The sequence below is a fragment of the Miniopterus natalensis genome, chromosome 3, assembly GCF_054644295.1.
Source record: "Miniopterus natalensis isolate mMinNat1 chromosome 3, mMinNat1.hap1, whole genome shotgun sequence".
Classification (NCBI taxonomy): domain Eukaryota; kingdom Metazoa; phylum Chordata; class Mammalia; order Chiroptera; family Miniopteridae; genus Miniopterus; species Miniopterus natalensis.
Window position 1 is genome coordinate 81229705 of NC_142083.1, and position 24869 is coordinate 81254573.

Here is a 24869-nt window from a genome sequence, read left to right on the forward strand (position 1 = left end):
CTGCCTTTGGAGCAGCATTATGTTGGTGCAGGGAAGTGACACCAATTGTGTAAGACGTAGAGATAGGGCTTGACACCGGGACACATCAACGGGCAGTAAACAGTTCAGCAGGTCGCGCGCGGACTGCTGGGCTCTCCAGGCTGGTGAAGTCCTATCCCTTCCAAACCAGCTGGTTATTGTTCTGGATGAAGGAACCATCCTGCAATGTGATCTGAAACTGGGGTTGCAAAGGTGGTGACGGTCATTTCCCTACTGGTTGTGGGGCCTTTGGGGTCCTGCATCTCTCCAGGACCAAAAATGAAGAAAACATGAAATAAACAAGGGAAAGGTAATCTTTTATTGTCGGGTATAATTCTGGTTAGACACGGTTTTTGGCCTCCGAGCTGTCTTTAGCGCCCAGTCAAGGATGGGCTGCACCGCACCACATTCCAGTTGGGTCGGCTGTATTCAACAACTAAAAGAACCCTTCGTGTTTCTTTTACTTATGTTTATAATCTATACTCACCTATGCCTACTATGCCCCTTAGAGATAAAGCACTCCAACTCCACTTGCTCATTTCTTTTTGTTACTTTTCATGGCGAGGGGGCAGAGATTGTCTGTGGTTGCTCAGGGGACAGGGACACCTGACAGAAAACAAAGCTCTTCATCCCCAGAACGGGTCCTTTCTTTCCTCTCAGTGTGAGTGATGTTTCCTGTCATATCCACTATTCCCAATATATGAAATGAACAAGATTAAAGGGCGACCATGGGAAAAGTGAGGGTCCTTCCTACGCTTCCTTGCAGATGATCAAACGCAGCATCTCAGGAAGAGCTGAAAACAAGCAGCATTTTACTGGGCTCACATTGGACGACAGGCAGGAGCCAGAGCTGGACTCCTAGGCTGTGCAACTGGCAGCTTCTCGGTGAGCTTCAACCTCAGTATTTCCTCCCATTCGCTCCTTAGCAGGCTTCCAACTCCTGATAAGCTAAGACATTTGCATCTCTAGTGAAGTTTTTGTCTCCTGAGAAGTCCAACTCATGCAAAATTAAACGCCGGAATGAGCACTGGTGTAGGTTACATATTAGTGGGATATACCTTTCATGGGACTTTTAATTGTAAAAAATGATCAGATTACAGTACTGATGCTTTGACCAGATACTTTTTAATATCTATCTCTTAAGAGTCCTTTCCTTGGTAAATAAAAAAGATCAAACTAGGTTTCCTTTAAGATGAAAAGTTTATTTTGACTTTTTCCTAGAAGCAAAACTAGTAAAAATTAAAGTATAAAAATAAATACAATTCACATTAATGGACATTCCACTTCAAAGTAAATATAAAAAAAATAAAGTATATAAATAAAAATCCATTAAAAGCACAAAACAATGTCTGGCACTTTTATGAGAAAAGCTGTGAACATTAAAAAATGTGTAAAACACACAAGCTCTTATCTTAAAAAAACACACTCAAGTTTCTCGTCCTTAATCTAAAACTAGTTTTAACTTTCTCCAAAACATACTACTTGTTTTAGCTAATTTGCATTAGTGTACACAAAACTTTTAGTATCTATCTTTCTTACTGGAAAGACCCACAATAATACAAGCAGGCTGTCTCCTGAGTTTTCAGAATGATAAAGCATCATTTATCATATGATGAAGATAATCTGATATACTTGCCTAAAACAAAGAAACTGGTAACTCAGACATTTTTACTGCCTTCTAACATCCTGGTTCACTCACTGAATAAATGATACATCTCAATAAAGAAAACCAAGTTTACACCCAGAGCAGGTTATCACTTTCTGTCTATAGCTGGCTGTAAAAGTGAGATTTTAAATAGAACAGAAAGTCAAAGAAAACCATCTTTATCTCCATTCTTTAAAGGATATTAAGAATTATATAGTCTACATTTTCAAAATACCAGTATCTTTTAGAATTTTAGAAAGATTAAAGTATACAGTCCCAATTTTATGTGAGAAGCACAAAGCCCTTTTTGGGAATGTATCATAAATTAACAGTGGCTCTCTCCTTCATAAAACCACAGTCCCTTGGTAACATTTTTTGGTTCATATTTTAAATGAATATGTTAGTGATGAAAAACATTAAAAGGCAGTGCCTCTTAATGCATAATTTCAACTAGATACTACTACTATCCCGTTTGAAAATCTGAAGTTCTTATTATATAGCCCTTTATTCTCTCCTAAATCAAGCATGCTAGAAAAAGCAGACCATTAGGAAACAAAACAGACAGACTAAATGGAAAATAAAGCTGCATGCAACATTCTACGTTACAGAGATGAATGTAATATTAACGCATGCCCCTACATTCAGGAAGATTGTGCTGTCTTCACCAAAGTTGTCACCCTCCACAGAAAGATTTGATAATATAGTAGAAATGTTTCTAAGAGTACTGGGGTAACATACATTAAACCTAACATTTCTGTAAAACAACTAGCTGTTGAGAGAAATGTGTGCTTATGACCAAAATGGTGATCCCCAGGTGCTTCTGTGGTAAATGGGAGGTGGACCATGATCAGCAGGCAAGTGTTTTCGTCTATGTGGTTATCCTGTAAGACTGAGAATATGAAGGCTGAGAGTTTTTAGAAAACCAGGGGAAAACACTTCTCTGCAATAATTTCCCCTTGAATAGAACAGTATCTAACTTATCAAATTCAGCAGTTTGCAGAGATAAATGAAATTTGTATTTCAGAACCTATATTTTATCATACCTTTTCAATATTTTATAAAAATAAACCCAAATGTCCTTTTAAGTTTATAAAAAGGTTTTCAGCAGACATATGGGTACATAAAACAAACTTATGTTTGTACAGGTTAAGCATAGAGATGAGGCAATTAACTAAATACTAATTTGTCTTACCCAAACCTAATATTAAGAGGAAAGTGGGGGTGTGGGAAGGAATTAGCCAGACTGACCATACTATCCACATAATTACTCAGCCCTTCGATATCACTTTGTCTGTATAAACAGAGTCCAGGGTTAGTAAAAGTCTTGGGGAGGGACAATAATATGGACAAAACCCTTCCTTCTTTTTTATCCTAACGAATGTTGTCTTCTTAAATTGTCGCAACATTTGGCCGCTTTCTTTGGATTTTTCCTGCATATACTCCTAAAAATAGAGCAAAACTAATATTATTTTTCAATGTTAGTTTTTTTATAATGATAATTATATAATTTCTATAATGATAATAATTAAATAATGCTATAGGCCAAGCACCAAGTTAAGCAGTATACATTATTAAATTAATCCTTACATAAAATCCTGAGGTAGAAGCTGATACCTCTACTTTATGGGTAGTAAAACTGAGACACAGGCGAGTAAGTCACCTGCCTCAGAGCCGGAGGCAGAGATTCTGAGAACCCAGTTCAGCCTGATTTCTTGTATTCCTCAGCCATTTTGTATTACTGTCTCCTACTCCTCTTTAATTAGTGGTTTCTGAATTTCACTATCAACCCTTGAGTTAAGCACAAAACATAAAATGAACAAATATTTTTTAAAACTCCTACACGATCAGATATTACAATTTAGTTTGTAAAAACTATAAACAACTTTAAGTGCTTTGCAGCAATTTTAACACTTTAAATTTCTACTTCAGCTTAAGAATATGATATTCTATCATCTTAACAAAAATGAGTTTCCTAAAATTGCTTAATACATGGTTTGTTTTCCATGTAGATCAAATCAAAGCATAATTTCAAATTTGTTTGAAACATAATCCAGGCCATTAAAAATCTAAACAGGAAAGAGTAATCTTTTCAAGAACAACTATGGATCCCTGTGTTGAGGTTCACAGTTAGAATTTTAATCAGTCATATCCCAAATTTTAATTTTCTATAGAAGGATAAAAATTCTCTAGTCTTTTAAAATCATTTAAATATGTACTCATGTATAAATAAATCTTTAGAAAAAATAGGAAAGAATTTCTGTACTTGCATACATATTAATTACACATGTTAATTCAAGGGTTGAGTTCACTTGTATTAATAATTATGTTGTGATGCAATCAAACCACAATAATTCTCAATACTGAACTTCACTGTATATTATTAACTGCAGTGACTTACACTGTTGAGTATTACTAAATAAAAACAGTAGTTGCTTTTTTGCTTATAGGTTCACAAGTGACAAAAAGTGAGATGAAATGCATGAGAAAAGAACATGGAGAGTAGTCACTGTGGCAAATAGATAATTCACACCAAAACAATACTATTTCCTCAATGATTTGCCAACTAGCTAGGATTTATCACAATTTATATATTACTAACATTAGAAAAAATTGAAAATTTCTTAAAATTCTATATAACTTCACAAGCAAAAGGTCTGGTGTCTGATCTGAGTTCTTTCAAAAGGTTATCTTTCAAACCAGCCGATTCTGGCTACCTCTGGAACAAGCAGGATCTTTAACTGCATAATCCCCCTTAAAAGAACCCACTGACTGTCACTCACGATGACGTCCAAATTACCGTCTACATTATGAATTAAATTCTCTCTCTACATGCAAAGATCAGCAATCATTTCCGAGTTATGATCAATCTCTTGTTCTTTTTGAACTTCTGTGAACAAGTGGTGATGCCATGAAAAAATTTCTTATGTTGCTTGTTCCCTCCTAATTTGGAGAAAGTCACTTAGTAATAAAAGCTCTAAAATATACTAACTGTATTTTAATGAGATTAGAATTTATTAAAGATTTAGTCTTCACTGCCTGAATAATTTTGGTTTCTTTTAAATGCTTAAAAAGTGGTATAGTTAAAGAAAAGCATTTTGAAAGTATTTTTAATGGATTATGTATTTTTTTGTGTGAGCTTATCAAAGTGTCTTAACAAAGATAACTAAAAAATATTAAAACATTAGCTTAAGCATTTTGCATTAGCTCAACATTGACTGTCTTCTTGCCACCATACACAGAATTTTAAAATACAGTATTTACTTTAGCCCTTAAAGGATCCTCTAATAATGAATGTAGAGATTTAACTCAAGCTTCTTACTGAGCACAAGAAAAAACAAACAAAAAAACCTTATCCCCTCCCAACTGGCATATTCACACGTGATCTTGTAGTCAGAGGGAGAAATTCTTTCCCTTTCTGTACAGATAAAATATTTCCTGGGTGATAGCTACACTTCCCCAAAACTGAACATGATAGATTTAGGCATGAGGTCATTGTTGCATTTCACCCATTTATAAAAAGGTTACTGAATTAAGAATGTATAATTCTATAAATTTATTAGATAAAAAACAACAGTGTTTTCATGGAATTATTACAGAAATCAACACTGGACCCAGTTTTACTAAAATCTCCTCCTGACTGCCACAAACTACTAACACAAATGATCACTAGTAGGAATGACTGTGAATATGCCAGACTTATGGTGGCAAGGAGAGACAACAGATCCCATGCGTGAGGCCTGCATTATGGGGCAGCTTGTGCATTTCTTTCTTTTGAATGGGCTTCAGGAACTCATTGCTACACACCTGAAACAGGCGCTCTGTTAGGCACTCTGCTCTGTGAAGACTTCTGTCTATTTTGCACAACCCCCTTCACTGATGTCTTAGGGGTTCTAATTGAATATAAAAAAATTAACAAGTCACTTGCATTAAGGTCTAGATGTTCAACATTCAAAGAAAGCAACCATACTGCATCAACTGTTCTTAGCACAAATAAGCTTGAAAAGAATTTAAGTCTCACGCATGCTCATTAAGGAAGCTATACTTGCTTCAGCAGGAGACTATAACATACTTCGTTGGAGAATCACTTTGGTGATGCTGAACTTACAATATGGATGTTTACAATATTTAATGAGCAAGATGGTATGAAATGAAAAGTAAAAACATGCCAACATAAGATGATAATTAAAATATAATACACAATAGTACACCAAAGGGTTATCTTTGAACAGGAAACTTTAAAAGATCTTTCTAATGCTACTAAAAAACATCACATTTGAAAAATAGCTATCCTATATAAAGGATATAAAAAGAGCACTAAATCATTTTCTCTTTCAAAGCTAATCTTGACTTGAATATTTTTTAATACCTATGTGTTGCATTCTTACCCTTGTCTACTAAGTAGCCTATGAACAGGAGCATTCTGTCCTTGGCTTGGCTGAAGGACTCTGTTGACAAAGTAAATGAAAATTAATTCAACAGGAAAAATTCTGTTTTCCCCTACTTTCTTTCAATAGGTAAATGATGATAACAGTGAGGTGGAAGTCATCTATGAAATGATATGGCCAATATAATACTGCAAAGCAAAGCAAACTTATTAAAGCAAATTAATATGGTACTTATATTTTGCTCACCAAGAACCCAAACCTTAGGTTTTTGTCAGGAAAGAAATGTCCAACATAAGTATTAATCCTTCTGCTTTTAGGCAATTTATTTATATACTTCACAAAAGCCAACTTTTCCTTTCAAACATCTGAGAGAAGAAAATATCACTTACAAGAGAAGAAAATATGTCAGAAATACTAAGCTAGCTTTCTAATGTTTTTAAATAAACATCAAAGACCCCCTGGACTATGGACTGAACTCAGGACATATGGACTCAAATTTCCACCAAAGATAGCATTTCCACTGAAAACTCCAGGAACATCTGGTCTGACATGTGACCAGGTACATGACCAGGTGTTAATATGAATTCTGACCCTGGATCCTCCAACTCAGCAGGGAGTATTCTACTGAGATAAAGTAGCACAAAGCCAACAAAAAGCAAGTTTGGGATTTATAACATTTTCTTTTCTTTAAAAATAAAAAAAATAGCCACTCATTGAAACTATGTGACTTTTCTCACCTTGTTTCAGAAGGGTTTTGTTTAACCAGGAATTTCTTATTTGGCATTCCCATTTCAGCAGCTCTAACACAATAAAAAAAAAATAAAGACACACAATGTATTTAGAAAGGGGAAAAAACATGTTTACAAATGTGATACATGGTGGCAGAAACAAATCATCATTTAAAAGTTGGTGTACCACAAAAGACCTCTCCTAACCATAAAGCAACCATAAAGTAATCATAAAGGCTACTTTCAAGAAAAAATAGTTATAATAAGATAATTATTAGGATGTTCCTTGCATTAAGTTTTTCCTCCCATGACGTCTTTAGGATATTAGAAAAAGAACATATTTAAAAGACATGAAAGTGACATTGCATATAAGGATAAACTATTTTCAAGGTTTGATTGACTACCAATTATACAAGTTAAACACCGACAAATTTAGTAGTTAATGAATATATTTATCTAAAGATGAAATCAAATTTTACCACCAGATTTTATAAAACTCTTTATATAAAAAAAGGATTTCTATGAGTTCATCAGCAGAAGAGTGAACTGTTCTTTATTTCTAATATGACTACACCAACAGACCAACCAAAACTAATTGGTTTGATAATTAAATTAATGTGACATGAAAAAAACTTACTTCATGTACTTCTTCCTATCCAGAGACTTCTGTGTTGCAGCAGAAAGAGACACTCGTGAACTCTTCATTTTATCCTTTAAAATATAGAAGTAACAAAGCTCTGGCGGTACCAGCGATACCCCTATGCTATAGTACAGGGTGATCTCAATGGCACGGACAGGTGTCTCTTACTAGCATTTTGAACTTTAACTTAGTCTTCATAATTGAAGCAGTCCAAATTAAAAAAAAATAATTAAAATTATTTTTTCCCAATGAAATAATATAAAACTTGCTTGTTTTTCTTTTGCCAACCACACTAAGATAACTGATTCAAACCACAGATCTCCAACACTCTGATATATTTCAAATTAACTTGGAGCCTGTTTTTTAATTCTGATTTCCAAAAAAGGCAAAAGCCACATGACAGTTTCAAGGAAATTCCATCAAGAGCAGGTGATAGTTTATCAGGCATACAAACAACATTCAAAACTTCAGCTCTAAAATCTAATCACAAAACAATATGCAATTCTTTCACCGTTTCTTTTAAATCTGTCTACAGATTTAAATGTTGCTGGTAATTCTGGGAATTACTTGTGCTTAAGAATTGTAGGAAGGGTGCTGAAGTCAACAGAGAATATTTAGTATCAATTATTCCAAACCCAGAAGAATATATATATATAGTTTCTGCTCCTGGTTCAAGCTATTTGGTCTTTGACCCAAGTTCCTAACAGAGCTAAGCTCCTAAAACCTTTGTAATCTGACTGATAAGGGTGGTAGAAACATCTTCTGTTCTAATATTTGGTCTTTTTTAATAAGTAAATAAATATATTTTTCTTTTACTGATTTTAGAGAGAGGGAGAGAAAGAGAGAAAGAACAATATGAGAAACATTGATCAGTTGCCTCCCCAGGTGCCCTGACCAGGAAGCGCACCCACCACCTTTTGGTATATTGGATGACGCTCCAACCAATTGAGCCACATTGGCCAGGGCCTAATATTTGATCTTTGACCTCAGATCCTGACACAGATCTCTTAAACTCATTGGAGTTTTCTGAGTGATAGGAGCATTTTTTTGTTCTAACAAGGTGAGACTCTGGGTGGACTCCTAGAAGGAGGCTAGTCATCAGAAAGACCAAGCATGATTCGAAGTTTGGAGCTTTCAGCCTCATCTCTTATTCTCTGGAAACAGGAGAGGAGCTAGAGATTGAGTTAATAACTGATCATGTCTACATGATGAAGCCTCCATAAAAATCCCTAAAGTACAGAGAGCTTCCAGGCTAGTGAACACATACATGTGCTGGAAAGATGGTCCCAACTCTACAGAAACAGACTGCTCTCAGGATCCTTCTGGACCTTGCCCTATGCATCTCTTCATCTGGCTATTCATCTATATCATTTATTATATCCTTTATTATATAATAAAACAGTAAGTGTAAGTTAAGTGTTTCCCCAAGTTCTGTGAGCCATTCTAGAACATTACTGACCTGAAGGAGGGAGCAATGGGAGCCCCAATTTATAGCCATCAGTCAGAAGCTCAAATGACAACTTGGGTATCGCAATTGGTGTCAGAAGGGGGGACAGTTTCAACTGCCTCCTTAACTTGTAGTATCTGATAACTCCAGGTAGATACTATCAGAACTTAATTGTGTGGTACGACACCCAGGGTGTCAAAGAACTGGTCAGTGCAAGCGAAAAATCCCCCCACACCTAGTGTCAGAAGTATTTTGTGACTGTAGAAGAAATAAGAGTTTTTCTTTTTCACTCATTCATTACAAAATCAGGTAACATACCATTTGCCTGAGCATTTTCTCTTTGCGAGCTTCTCGGTCATGATGCAGAATAGACATCCTTTCAGCTGCATCCATTACAAAGAATATATCATGAATACCATACAGGGCAGCTCGCAACTAATTTCAAAAGAAGAAAATATTGTACCCATTTAAAAAGATGAGGTCAGGATTCAGTAATATTACGTAAATTTTTATTTAGAGAAAAAGTTTAAGTTTTAATTTCAACACATTTTCAGTGGTTAAGTGAAGGGAGAGAAATAAAGCATTTCTACTTCCCAAAGCCTTCAGGACCTGTACATTTACCTGAGCCAGCACCCTTTCCTGAAGAGAAGCATCCTGTGCTGAAACAACTCCTCTCTTTAATGGTGCTTCTGACTGAAAACTTCTTATGAATTCCATAGTGTCCTGAAAGAAGAAATGCTCCTTCAAAAACTATTTTTCTAGAAAGATTCATGATCACTGGAGTTTCCTTTTGTTTTTTTCCTCAGTCAATCCAAAATTTTTAAGAATACAAAACTATTACTTATCAGAAGTCAAAACACCACTCACTTTAAAGTGAGATGAAAATATGTAAACTAATGAGATTAATAATCAGATTTCTAAAATCGCCTATATTACAGTAACTAAAAAAAGGTTTGATCTGCCTAAGTTATGAACTAATTTGTCAATTCAGCTGTAACAAGACTGACACAAACTGATACAGAAGTGAAATACAAATTATTTACAACAATCTTACTTTTACAGTTTGTCGAAGTTGCTTCAATTTATCTGTCTGCATAAGCCTACGAGTAAGAAATCCTTTTGCCACAGCAGTTATTCTACTGAATTTTGCTTGTACTTCTGGACTGAAAACCTAGAGGAAATAAGATAGACACAGTGTTTTAATAATTTGAGCATTACACTAAAGATTGTTTTTCTTAATCTATTACAATGAACTAAATTCTTCTATATATGTATGCTCTGTGTAGTTTCAGCTCTAATAAAAGCTAAACTATTAGATGTATGACAAAAATATCCATGCTCATTTGTATAACCTAAGATAATGTAGATGTTTAAAAATACAGAAAGAAAAATAGATAAGTAGATAGAAGGTAGATGGACATACATGTATCATAAGTTTGCTCACCTGTGACAATTTAGTTGTGGCCCTTCCAAAAGGCCTTGTTACGGAGAGTTTGGACAAGCCACTAGTTGATGACCCCCAGAGGTAGAATGGTGCTTCATTTACAGAACCAAAGCTATGTTGTAGGGCAGAATTTGTGAAACCTAGAGAAATATATAAATAGTATAATACTTGATGTCAGATAATAAAAATATGCAAAACACCCACATAAATATGACATTCATTAAGAACAGCACTACCAACAAAAAAGAATGACAACTGCTTCTGAAACTGATCCACTTAAAGTATTTATAGACTTTAAGCTTATGTACCAGATGGATCTTTTCGACACAAACAGCATCTCAGGATAATTGAAGATGTGAAGATAAACTCACTGGGGGCAGGAATTAGATGCAGTAATTCAAGATCACTCTGGAGATAGCAAACAGCATTTTCACTTGAAGCGTATCACCTGCTGCATGAATGAACAAAGACTGGACTCTGCGTCAAATTTCCTGATATTTTCCTTGCTAAAATGGCTTTTCTCATGAACACCTGCTCATTGGTCTTTGATCTGCTGCTATCATTTAATTTTTCACTAGTTACTGAGCAGCTGGCAAACAGCAGTGGGGTGGGTATGAAATTACTTGAGGAAAAAAGCTATAATCTTAAAGTGTGCCAAATAAAATGTCTTACTATAGGATAATTTCTTCAAATGGAAAAGGATTTTTAAATATTTACCAGAACTATTAGAATTTGAAGTATGGAGTGAGTCCACTTGAGACAGCATTGTTTCTAACAGAACGGAGTCACTTAGTTTTCTCCATTCTAAGTCCACTGCACTGTTAGTATCCAATTCAGAAGCTTCTGCTGTAATCACTTTCTTCTCTTTGAACATTTTCTCCTGTTCTTCTATTTCCTATAGATTAAGAGTTCATTATAACATGCTAGATATTTTGTTAAATTGTATCCCAAAATAGTATCATTTTAGGCCTAGCTAAAAGTATGTATACTTGTAAGCAAATTGTTATCTATTTCAAGTGTTCCTCCCTCAAATTTATTTGGTTTTAAAATGTGATATAGTAACAATAATAATCTTAAAACAAGTGTCCTCCTCTTACAATCTGCTCTTGCAGAATTTAAGCATCTACTTATAAAATACCTTTAAAAATATTAAGTTTTGAATCAAGGATTCAATAAAGTATCCTTTTGATAAATTCTACATTATTTTTAGATAAGAATCTAAACATTAAACCTCACATTCTGGTAATAAAAATATTATCCATGTATCAAAATCAATGACCCCCTTAGATTAAGATATTGGGGAGGGGAGGGCAATTACAAGTATCCTATCCATCACTAAAATTCTTAGGTATCCCCAGCTAAATTCCACTCACCAGTCCTACACCCTATGTTTTAATTTCTCACCTTTTGCAGTCTTTCCTGTTCCCTCTCCTGCTCAGCTATGAGTAGTGATAATTGCTGAGCGTGCTGTTCTTCTAGTCTCTTCCGCACTTCTTCAAAAGCTAACATCTTGCTTTTTAATATCTCTTCACCTTCTGAAAAGAAACACATCCCCTCAGATTTAGAAAATTTACAAATCTAGTATCTGGTGTTTTATATTATCAACTTAAATTATGCTTCTGACAAGAGAGTATTCCTGGATCTGACATGATACAATAATCAAGATATTCCAGGTGCTCACTTTGACCCACGTTCTCTTTTGCTCCTCTTATTTCATGCTATCGAATAAAGGTTCACATCTCACAACCCTCACCGGCTCATTCAACAGATCCCTAGAGAGGGAGCTCCCCTTCAGAAAGGGGCTCCCTCTGGCTCCTAATTGATACTAGAGAATACTGGATGGATCTGGAAGGTGAAATAAAACCAGGAAGAAAAGGTGTTTCTTTAAACCCGAGCAATGAAGCCAGCCGAAGGAACAGATTTCTGACATTGATGATGCAGTAGAAACTGTACAATCAGAGTCATATAAAACCTGTACTGTTCTAGTTACTTTAATCTGTCTTTTTACATTGGCTTTTGTTTTCTAAAGGTTTTCCAAGCTTTTGTATATTTGGATTGCAGAACACTTTGTAAGAATACTTTTTTAATGTGCATTATTAAAAATGTTCTGAGTTAAGCTGATTGTCAACTTTATTAAGAAGGACTGCTTTGTGCCCACTGTCATCAAGATTTGTGTGGGAGATGCAAAAGCAAACGCCTATCCTGTGACAGCACTTTCAGCTTCAAATATATCAATTAATTGAATGTGAAAAAAGGTCCTGCTGGACATGGCCTAGTGGAGCAGACAAGTAAGCTTTATTTCCATGGCCCTTCTCCTTTTTGCTTTTCCCTTCTCAAAGTACTCCATGAAAGGTTGTATTTTTGACAAAGGCTTTAAATAGAAGTATTGCAAATAATAATAATAATAACGTGGGAGGTTCTGTCCAGTGCTTCAAGACAAGGGGCTCCCTCACTAGAGAGGGGCAACTGCCTTCCTTGCCCACTTTGATAGCAACCTGGCTGCCTCCGCTGCCAGAATGGCCACTTGTTGGTTTTGTGTACTTTTGGGATTCACTGAGACAGCTTCTAGTCATGGTATGTGGTTTACATGGAGTATCCAGGTAAGCTTCCCAGGTTATCAACTGTTGTTTTTATTAGCATTTTTATAAAGTTGCACAGGTTTTAAATGGCCTGATCTAACCCCATTTTTCCTATAAACCTTATTATTTTTAGAGTGCAATTTTACAGAGCATGAAGTTATTTTCAGGAAGACATATATCACATTAGAGTTGAAATGTCTATGTCTAAGAACTTACTTTACTTGATTTATATGTCTCCCACATTAGCAATGAAGAATTATGAACCGTGACAACAAAGGAGTAATGAAGAAGACATGTTTTAACAAGCTGTTAATACAACAGATGCAATATAAATTTGAAATAATTTTTATCAATAAGGATACTATTTTTAAATACTACTCACAGAGCCTTATTTGTGCTATTTTTCTCTAATAATTTGATGTTAAAGTGTTTACTGAAGGGCCAACTATATGAAGATCTCATCACAAATGAAAGGACAAACTGATGAAAATATGAGAAACCACAGCCCAAAAAGAAGACACCATGGCAATACACTGGGTTACAACTATGAGTGATGTTTCATGCAAGAGCTTTTTCCTCCAGTCATTAACAATATTCTCTATAATACCAAGTGGATTATGAAAAATTCATATTTTAAATTTTAAAATCCTGTAAGAAAAACCTATCAAATGGCAATAAACTGTAGCTAATTATATGCTCTCTGCTAAGATAAATGAAATTAAGTACCCTAATGAACAGAAAAAGATGATTATTATTTTACAAAATGTCAATTAACAGTACTAAATAAAGGTGTCCTCTGCTTGGCAGGTATCAAATACTTCCAAGTTTCTTACCTTTGGAAATACTTTCTAACATTTTATTCTTGTTGATGTAGACAGATCCCTTAGGGTATCTTTTTTCTGGCAAATGTTGCCTTTCTTGTTCAGCTATTCCAGTTATGACACAGGGGCAGTTTTCTTTTTGCAAACTATCCATATCTAAATCAAGTCTCCGTTTAACTTTCTCAAAACTGTTATCCAAAAATTGTTCATTTCCACAGGACACTGTAGGGGTGTCCATCTGCTGTCTGGTATTCTGGTTTTGCATCAGTAAAGGAGATGGGTTTTTTACATCATAAGACTTATTCAGTTCCATTTGTAAATTGCAACTTTTCTCTAATGCACTGGCTGACTTGAGTCCACTCATGCTTCCAAAGTTTTGACTTGCTATACACACACTGGTGGCATATGGCTCATGCAATCTTGGCATTGTGATACAGGTACTGTCCATTTTGTGCGGTCCTCTCCCATCAGATGTTAACTGATCTTCCACGATACCGAGTCCATAAATAACTTTCTTTTCCAGTTGATTTCCTGAAGACTGACATAACTGATTTGACTTACCTAAAACCATTTCCTGTATGGCTTCAGATGTATTTTTGCTGACATAAACCTTGCTAGAACAAACACCTGTTAAATCAGTTGGTAACTTTGGCACAGTTTCAGGTACATTTATTTTTTCATCAGTATCTTGAACAACTATGTCTACTGCCTGTTCTTTGCCTTTAGGACTTAATTCACAGGCATTTACTGGGTTATTTATAAGTATATTACATGCCGATGATGGTCTGGAACGCCTTCGATGCATTTTAGGACTCAGGCTTGGCTCTGGACTAGGTAATTTGGCATATGAACTAGTAAGACTTTTGATAACATTATTTTCAGTAACAAAAGTGGGAATGACTTTAAAATCAGAATCAGGATCTGAGACAGTGGGGTGGCCAGTCCCCATAGGTATGTCCGCTTTAGAAAAGCTACCCAAAACTGATGTATTCATGTTGCTTGCTTGAGCGGAAGCACCTTGGAGAAGAACATTTGATTTATTAAGGCTTGGTTTGTCAGGAATCACTGAACCACAATGTTTTCCCATCAACTGGGCCTTCTCCTTTACACAGTCAGTCAGTTTAAGAGCATCATTTTCTTTGTCTGAATGACTCTCATGAACACTTCTCTTTGCACTACTTCTCAGACTGCGTCTAGATTGTTCTCTTTCTATATATTCCTTTGACTTTTTCATCAGGTTCTGAAGACTCATTACATAGGGATCTGGAGTAACTTCTTCCAAAAGTGATGGGTCCTCTTCCTCATTTTTTGGGAAGAGACTGTCAGAAATAAGTGTCTCCCGTGTGGTTGCTGAGGTCTTTAGAGAAGCTTCATTTTCTGTGTGGCTAATATTTAAACTACCACATTGCTTCAGAGAATTAAATTCTTCTGAATCCCTAGCTAAGTCTATCCCATTAGATTGAAATTGGTCCTCATTAGTCAACGGCAAAATTCCAGTTATCTTTTCAAACTCTGCTAAAGTAGAGTGTTCAGGAGAGCTTGGCAAGGTATTTGGAAAGGCAGCAGGAACATTCAAGTTTCTGACTTCTGAATTAGAGTAAACTGTTTCAGTCTCCCATTGATCAAAATCACTGGCATCAGGTGCTTTTCTAACCTGAAAAAGGAAATTTAAAAAGTATTATTTTCTCATTGCACAAAAACCTTGGATTTCATTGTTTTCTAAAATAGAACTGAAATTAAAGATTCAGAGTTCTAACATTTGAAAACACAAATAACAAAAACTAAGATTACCCTTGTCTATGGTATCCTATGTCACATGGTCAAATTACTATAAATAACATCTGTTGTCATCCCCGTCTATTTATTAAGATTTTTTTTAAAAGAGGAAATTATTCTGATACAAATATGAACATATATGCATATGTATACACACACATATTCATATATCCACATGCAATTTAATCTTGGAATAGAAGCGTTTTTCTTAACTTTCTTCTGGTTTTATGTTATTAATGTCACCAACCTATAAGAGCTATCACTTAAGGATGACATATAAGATAAACAGCAAGTAGTTAAATTTTTTACATAATTGATTCCCTCCTTTACAAAGACTAACTTGCCCTGGATATTAAGAAAAAATAATTCAGTGATAAAACTCCTGCCTCCCAAATACTTACTCCAAATTTTAACTAAAATCCGTCTAAATGATGAGATAAATTTGTAGTAAATGATAGCTCAGCCATGTAGTTTAAATTACTTGAAAATAGGAAAAATCCAACTTTAAACCCATTCACTGAAGAAAATTTCAATTTGATTAACTGATGGTTATTTAAAACAGGAACCTGTTAATGAGTTTTAGAACAAGTGAAATAAGTAAAAAATCTGATAAATTAAGATGAGAGCAATTATATACACAAAAGATACAACAGAAAAAATAAAATTACATTTTGTATTTAAATAATTCAACTTTGCAAAAAAATTAAAAGTGAACTAGGATGGTTTCTAAAGATTATACAAGCATGTACTAAACTGGAGAAATCATTATTATATTATTATGTGAATACAGACTCCAGAATCCTCATTACTGGAAGGTTTTCAGGTTGTTTTGCACGTGTTTTTTCCTAGACCATATGGCACACCTGTCTGACCTTATAAATCCCAAGACATGTAATGGTTTCCAGGTACTATGAAATAAACAGTACAACAAGTGTACTCATTCACCTCAGGACCAAAATAAAACAAAAGAAATACATATTCATGAAATCCATGAACACATTCATAGGTTTAATAGTTTTTGTATACCACTAACTTGAGCCTTTGGTTACATGATTTAAATAACAAAAAATTTATCATAGAACCATAGGTTTTACAGATGCAAAAGACCTTAGAAATCTATTATTATTTTAAAAAAAATATATCTTTATTGATTTCAGAGAGAGGAAAGGGGGGGAGAGAGAGAGAAACATCAATGATGAGAGAGTCACCGATTGGCCACCTCCTGCACACCCCCGGCCGGGGATCAAACCCGCAACCCAGGCATGCGCCCCGACCTGGAATCGAACCCTGATCGCCTGGATCCTAGGTCGATGCTCAACCACTGAGCCACGCCTGGCCAGGCAGAAATCTATTTTTAATATATAAAATGTTTCTACCTGCATAATTCATTACAGTTCAACATTGTACATGCTTTCTTAAACAGAGAAAGTTTTCAGACTCAACAATAATCTCTTTAGTAATATATCTGATATATTTCCTCAGTGGAACAAGAATAATATACCATTTTTGTTTCAATAATAAAAAATATCTAGTAATTAAAAAACTCACCCTTATTGTGCTACACATATTTTTTAAACTTAATATAAGAAGCAATTATAATCTGCATATTAAAATCTACTACCCACAAAGAAATGAAGGTAGTTAGCTGTTAATGGGAAATATTCTAAGGTTCATTGTACATGTCTCAGAAATTATCTGTTCAATCTAATTTGTTTTCTTTTTAGTATAAAATGATCCAGACTTTAAAACAAATTATTTAAACAAATTTATATTAAGCTAAATAAAAATAATCACAAAAGGTATGTATGGATGTGTTGTTTAAATGGTTTAATCTGGATCTAAGACACACCTAGGCAATTCTATTTATTTAATCTAAATTGCATTTGTGTATCTAAGAGTAGAATTTTCACCCAAAAAACGGGGGGGGGGGGCAGTTATTTACTTTAATGAAAAATGAGAATAAGATCATTGAGTCAATAGTCTGATTAGTTCGGAGGCAAACTACAATGGCCAATTCTATCATCTTGTCACTGAGAATTCAATGTTTTTAGTCATAAGACACATACAAGCAGTGATTATATTCCGTGTATGGCTCCGTTGTGTACGGACCCTCTGACTCAAGCACTGGGCGTCACTAACAAGCAAGTGAAGTTTCCCTGGAGTAACTGAAATGGAACATCACAAATTATGAAGCTTCTCAGAACAGAACAGTGAAGTATATCGGTAATTAACTATTATGTGCAAGTATATTTCTGAAAAATTATCTTCACGGCTTACTTCATGATTTCTTAATTATAATTGAAAAGAGTTTAAATTACACACCTGAACATTTTCAAGAATCTCCTGGACACGAGTCAGTAAAGCTTTCTTCCTATTAATCTGCTTTCTTGCTTCTACATCAAGTGCTTTTTGCTTTTCTTGTTGCATTTCCTTTCTTTTCTCAATGTTAAGCTGCAAAACATAATAAATAATTATTTCTCATAAATGTAAAAATAGAATAAAATCAGGAAGTTTTGAATCAGAGTGATTAAAACTATTGTGAAAGAAATCTGAAGTGGTCCTGGGTAACGACTGGGATTGGGCACGACAGATCTTTCAGTGTTGATGAAAATATTCTGTGTGAGTGTGAGTTATACAAGTATATGTCACATATCAAAATTCATGGAACTTTTATGCTTAAGATCTGTGTATTTCACTGTCTGTAAATTATTCTCAACTAAAAAAAAAAAGTTAAAAGGAAATAAACTTATCCAGTGCTCTAAAATGAGATATAAAATCAGCCCTTTGGGCCACTGCTGAGCTTTTCACTTGGCAATATCTTACTTCATTAGGTCAGTTAGATTCTTCAATTTCTAATCATCTAATAAAAGTACATTTTACCTGTTTGCTACCTCAAGGAAATACCCAAAGGTTTAATAATAAAAGAAACAGATGATATTTTATTTGCCTACAAAACCAGAATACATATTTGGTTCCACTTCATTGTAACCTCCACTAAAAATATAATGTACCTAAAAGACTGAAGGCTTCTACACATATCTTTTTCAGTGGATTTAAAACTTAATCATTAAGTCCTGGGAAATTTAGTTACTGTGTTAAGGAGTCAAGATTTATTTTAGACTTATGCAAATAGAAAACATGTCATAAAAAATTATTCCAAAGTTGCAATATTCATCCATCAAATATAACAAAATCATGGATTAATGTCCATAAACATCAGATTTTGCTTATAAATAACTAACTGATGGAGTCATAGATCTTAAGGTATAAGGTGCAGATATTTTGGTCCATATTAAATTAATCAAGCAATATGTCATCAAGTAGCTGATAAAAATGTTATAAATTTTTTTCTTATTTGCATGGTATCAAAGAACCATTTCACAGTTTACTTGCTGATAAAAAAGGGGGAAGAAAATGTATACCGTTAAAGAGTGATCTGATAGCCACCACTGTAAAAGCAAGTATTCAAACTAAACATCTAAACATTATGTAACTTCTGATTTAATTTATTATGAAGTACATGGCATCATCTCCAAACAACTCTTGTCCAAAATGTTTAAGTTGACTCTAATCAAACTTTTAGACTTAATTTCCAGTTTATAGGAACTACAGGGACTAGAGGATAAGTTAAACATCACCATGAAGGAAACAATTAGACAAATCCAAAATGTAAGGCATTCTACAAGATAACTGAAATGGTCTCTTTAAAAATTCACTATCATAAAATGTTTTTTAAAGAGGTAGAGAACTATTCTAGATCAAAAAAGACTAAAAAATCCTAATAAGCAAATGCTATTTGTGATTTTGACTGGATCCAGATTAGAAAAAACAAACCAGTTATAAAAGACATTTTGAGCACAAATTGGGAAATTTGAATATGAACAGAATATTAGATGCTATTAAAATTATTATTAATTGTTTTAAGATGTGATAATGGTATTAAGGTTTTATATAAGAGAATATCCTTATTCTTAGAATATGTATACTAAAATACAGGGTGGGGCAAAAGCGGGTTTATAGTTATGAGTACGTGAAGCAGAGTTTATTCTTGTGTTATTATTTATTTATTGTATTATTTTCCATATAAACTGTAAACCTACTTTTGCCCCACCCTTATTTGGGGTAGAAGTGTCATACATCTGCAATTTTCAAATGGCTCAGCAATAAGACAAAAAGAGTAGGTAAATACACACACACACACACACACACACAAAATCACACATGATAAAGCAAAGATGGCAAAAATGTTAAAAATTGTTGACTCTAACTCATAGATATATGGATAGTTGTACTATCCTTCCAACTTTTCTGTATGTTTGAAAATTTTATTACAAAAAGTTGGCAGAAAATACTGAACTTTTAGCTCCTATTAGACAAAAAAAAAATTAAACTCACTGTCTTTCAATTATATTAATTTTCTGATTTGAAATAAAATCACATACTTTAAAGGGTTTATGATGAAAAATGTGTCTTCCCTCTCATCCTATATTTCCTTACCTGTCTCCAGAGAAAGAATACAATATCTTTATTTAAAAATCCAAACAGTTAACATATATTAAGTACCTCCTATGGTGTGAGTAGTGTTCTAAGCATTTTAAATGTATTAGTTCATTTCATCCTCAAAACAGCCCTATGAAAATGGACCTGCAAGTTCACACAGCAGGTTAAGTGGCAGAGTAATGGATTTGAACTGAGGCCAGAAGGCACCAGAGTTGGGCTTTGTAATGACTACTCTACACGGCCTCCAAGGGTATGCTGTGTGCAGTGATTTATGGTAGCTCACGGAGATCCTTCCATGCCCACACATTTAGGTCTACTGTACTATACTCATTTTAATGGCATGTATGAGATTCTGACTGACCACAGTTAAACTAGTCTAATACTGATGGGCATTTAAGTTGTTCATCAGTCTTTTTCTATTTTAAACAATGCTACTATAACCTTATGAATGCTTCTTTGGGCATTTACCAAAAAATAAAATCAACTGATTCTCCCAGCAAAAGTGCCTTTTCACCACAACCTAAGGAACACTAGGTCCTTTCAGATCATTGCAAATCTAGTAGGTAAAAAAAAAAAAGCTAACTCATTTGTATTTCTTTGATTATAAGTAAGTTAGACATTTTTTCCATGTTTATAAGCCTTTTTAAAATTTTTCCTATGAACTGCCTTAGTGGTTCACTATAGAAAAAGTTATTTAAAATCAAAGAACATTTACCAGTGGAGAAAGCACAGCCACTCCATGGAAGCGAATAAGTGAAATGCTTTCAGACTGGACAGGTAGAAAGCTCTCTGTGGATATTGATGCCTTTTGGATTCTGGCAAGACTTTCCTCACAGAACTTCTCATATTCCTCCATCTTCCCACAACCACACTACAAAAGAGAAAAATGTCATTTTTAATGTACTGAGAAAAAATGATCTTAATTATTTGGCAAATTTTATAGAGCACTAAAATATTCCTAGAATTCACTATTCCTAGAACTGGCCTTCCCAAAATTTTTTCACTGATCAGGAGCTAATTCTTGAGTACAAGTTAAGTGAGTAAAGATCCTACCCAGTTAAGGCTTGCTTCATATAGTAAATATTTCTTAACATTTGTATGCAAATCAATCTTTAAAAGTAATTAATAAAAGTATTAAGAACTTTACTAGTGAAACCTACTTGAAGAACACAAAGTTCTCTACCACTTTATTAACTTAGATTATAAAATAGAATATATTTTCTTTAGCAGGACTTAGGAACAAAGCCCAAGGAAGACTAAGTTTTATAGTTAGCCAAAAAAAAAAAAAAAAAAAAAAAAAAAAGACATAAGGGCTACTTAAATAAAAGAAGATGCCTACTTTTAAAAATTCTTTTTCTACCATGGAATCAAAGTCTATTACTTGCATATCTTTAGCCCAATCAATCAGCAGTAGAAAACAAAATCTATTGACTCCCGTAATAATTCTATTTTACTACTGAAAATTGGATCCATTGCCAAACTACTTAATCAGCCCAGTAACGTCACAATTTCTGGAAATTGTGATGGTGGCTATGAAAATACAAGGTAACCAGGAAGGATTAGCCACCATATCCATTCATCAAGCAAGTGTTAAATATTTGATTATCTGTTTCCATAGCATTATGTCCAACATTGTTTTCTTTAAACAGGAAAAATAAAAAGGGAGACATCATTAGGTCTATAACCAACAAGGGAATGAGCTGTGAAAACAGAAAAACTAATACGATAATGATCCTTTAAGTGTTCGTTTTAAAACAATTCACCAATTAACAAAAAAAGAAAGAGGGTAGGGAAATTCAACTCATGATGTAGGATATGCAAAGATGAAATAAGATAGACTATGATACTGTCTTAAGCTACAAGGTACTTAAAAATTCACTACACTCAAGTGTCAGGGACAAAATATAGCACAATTAGAAATGAAGAAAAAGCATATTCAAAATTATGATCAGGTTATGAAAAAAAAAAGATATGTTACTACTTGTGACTAACTGGTAATCTTAATAACTTCTTCCTACCATCCCATCAATTCCAATTATTTCTATATTCAACTTATGCAAAATGAAGTTTGATTTCAGAGAAATGTTTCTCTAGAGTGTGAATGAGATTATTTTCCAAACTTATACTCATAAAACAAGCAAAAGTAAAAAACAAAACTGACACCTTACTGCATGAAAACCATAGTTAGACCTCAATTTTTAGTCTAGATTTCAACCCATATTATGATGTCTTAACCACAAAATATGCAGAAGCTAAGATGTAAGAGAAATTCAAATGACCCCATTTCTACTAAAGTACTTCAAAATATTTTTGAACACAACCCATGCTTCCAGAATTACAGGGAATGCAAATAGATTACTCGTATAATTAATGTAATATATTTCCTATGAATACACATGCAAAGCATGAAATTCTATTTTAAAGGTTTGGGAAATTTAAGGAAATAAAATAGCTTTATGGCAATAGTTTTATATTTCTTTCAACATCACACAGATATGCCTCATTGTTTCAGAAAGTTAAATTCACATCCCATAAACAGTACATGTATGTTATACATATTGCAGGTGTACAGTAACATTATTACAGTATAAATTATGGCATATGATAATGCATTCAATGTCCCAATACAAGTGCTCATATGATTATGGAAATCACCAAATGATCCCAGAAGAGCACGACTGGATCCTTCTTATCCTTCAGTCTCAGTTTGTCCCTGCCTTTGAAAGGCTGCCCCTTTAAATTAACCCCGTGTCAGTCACTACCACATTACACTGCTGCTTCCCAAGTTTCATAGCACTTACCACTATCTGAAATTATCTTGTTTATTTCCTTGGTTTTTGTCTGTCTTCCTCCACCAAAACGTAAGCTCCATAAGCACAGGTACTTTCAGTCTTGCTCACCACTGAATCCCCATTACATAGAACAGCGTCAGCACACAGTAGCACTTGATAAAAAGTATTGAATAAATAAATTAGGGTAATTATTATGGTAGTTTCATGGACGACCCTATTTTCAAAGAAACTGGCACCTCTAAACTGCAAAGGCAACCATGTAAAGCATCCATATCCTATATGATTAAGCAAGAGGGCACTTCCTTTCTCACAACACAATTACCACTGTCAGCAGAGTTTTATTTTAAGGGAGCCTTGACTACAAGGCCACTCCAACCACAAATCTACTGCCCCATACTTTGCCATCAGGCATTACTGGCCTACTTGAACTAGTAATTTGTCAGCTCCATCAAGTTCAGACATGCCACTTATACCATGACCCTTCTTCAAATAAGCCTCTTCGCAAACCCCATAGACTCATGGCCAGGCTTACTGCTCCTCACCAGGGCTCTACCAGAAATGTGGCGGAAGGGAATGGTAAAAGTAACACAGAACAGATCTTGCTTTGTTTTCAGATTCTAGCTGGTTGTTTACCCATCAATCCTTCCAAAGACATAAACTTCTTATAGAGGCAATGAAGGGAAAGGTTTCTTAGTCAGGAACATGCTGGCTTTAAGTTCTTGGCAATTCACTGACCATCTATATACCTGGGTCTCCTCAACCGTAAAATAGGGATAATCTCATTTGTCTCAAAGAGATTCTGTGAGGATGTAATGCACTAATACATGTCTGGCAATTAGTATACTGCAGGACATGGAGAAAGCATCAATAAATGGGGACTGCTTTTATTATGCAGGTGATATGATCCTGCTGCTGCTGCTGATTTTTATCACTACATTATGAACTCCTGGAGGGCAGTGACAGTGCTTGGTTCCTGGTAAGATTCAAACCTAACTTAAACACATGGAAAGGGCGAAAAAGGCTTCCTCATTTCGCTGTTTCCAGATCCTTCCCCATTAAATCAATCTCTAGCACCTACCATTTGCCTAAATTAGGGGTAGGGAAGTGAGATTAAAACCAGATAGAAGCAAAGAGTGGGAACCACCTGGCAGCACCAGGGGCAATCAAGAGAATTTGCTTTATTATCCTCATGCTCGTGCCCCAGAAAGTCGCAAAGGCGGAGTAAACAGCGCTCCCAGGGCGTCTGGTTGTGGTAACCGGCGTTCAGAAATGGCCAGCGCACACCCTTGGGGACTCCTCCCTCGCCAGCACCGTAAGAGAAGAAAAAAGGCCCAAACAGTTTTATCAATAGGAGGTGGTTCTCCGGCTCGGGACAGTTTATTTACTCTGACCCTCTGCTCTCACCCCAGCGCCCCACCCCATCTCCCTGGGCTCTTCTGATGAGGCTCCATCCCGAGGGCCCATCAGGCACTGTCAGCATCCGAACATCTCCTCCGCGCCCCCGGGCCCCGGGCCCCCGCCTCCCCACACCAGCGCCTTTCCAGGGGCTCGAGGCCCCGGAGCCTAGCACCGGCGCACCGGTTCCGTACAGAGCCCGCCCTCAGCTCCCCAGGGCGCCAATTCCGCCTCTCCCGGTGGCCTCGCAGCAGGGACGCTCCGAGTCAAGCACCCTCGGCACGTACACACCCGATTTCCCACGGCCCAGTCACCGTTCGTTCCCTCACCACTGGCTTTGTCAAGAAGCAAACGGCTCAATTGGTACTGACAGAGAGCAACTCGGTCCGCCGCCGCCTTCTCCTCCTCCTCCCGGCCATATTACCGGTCTCAGAGAGCAGCGCGGGCTCCTGGCAACGGCCGCCGCCGCCCCGACTCCACCTCTCCGGGCGGGCACTTCCGGTGGTTGCTTCCAGGGCAGTTGAAACGGTTGGTCCACCAGAAAACTACAATCCCCGAGGTGCATTGCACGCCTGGGTAAGCGTTCTGGTCCAGTGATGGAGGACGTAGTACTTATGAGAGCGTGGTGCACGATGGGAAATGTAGTCTTCACTGCAAGCTAGCGCCTCTACCATTATAATTTATTAGAATGGGAACGGT

General features: G+C 35.5%; 1 protein-coding gene across 4 annotated transcripts; it reads right to left on the minus strand.

The window, feature by feature from the left end:
* Positions 1-1199: 1199 nt before the first annotated feature.
* Positions 1200-24587, minus strand: CCP110 (centriolar coiled-coil protein 110). Of its 4 annotated transcripts, none has more exons than XM_016196275.2 (16): positions 24500-24587; positions 22785-22927; positions 20699-20854; positions 17806-17934; positions 13720-15361; positions 11712-11842; positions 11025-11202; positions 10308-10447; positions 9918-10034; positions 9485-9586; positions 9182-9298; positions 7414-7487; positions 6786-6848; positions 6049-6108; positions 5468-5553; positions 1200-3105 (listed from the first exon to the last, which is right to left on the minus strand). In XM_016196275.2, exons 3-16 carry the CDS (start codon positions 20837-20839, stop codon positions 3053-3055), a joined length of 3033 nt encoding a protein of 1010 aa, XP_016051761.2. In that variant the 5' UTR covers positions 20840-20854; positions 22785-22927; positions 24500-24587; the 3' UTR covers positions 1200-3052. The 4 variants fall into 4 exon arrangements, with proteins under 4 accessions (XP_016051761.2, XP_016051763.2, XP_016051762.2 ...); XM_016196277.2 differs by having other exon boundaries at positions 24542-24563; XM_016196276.2 differs by lacking the exon at positions 24500-24587 and adding an exon at positions 24462-24484.
* Positions 24588-24869: the final 282 nt, after the last annotated feature.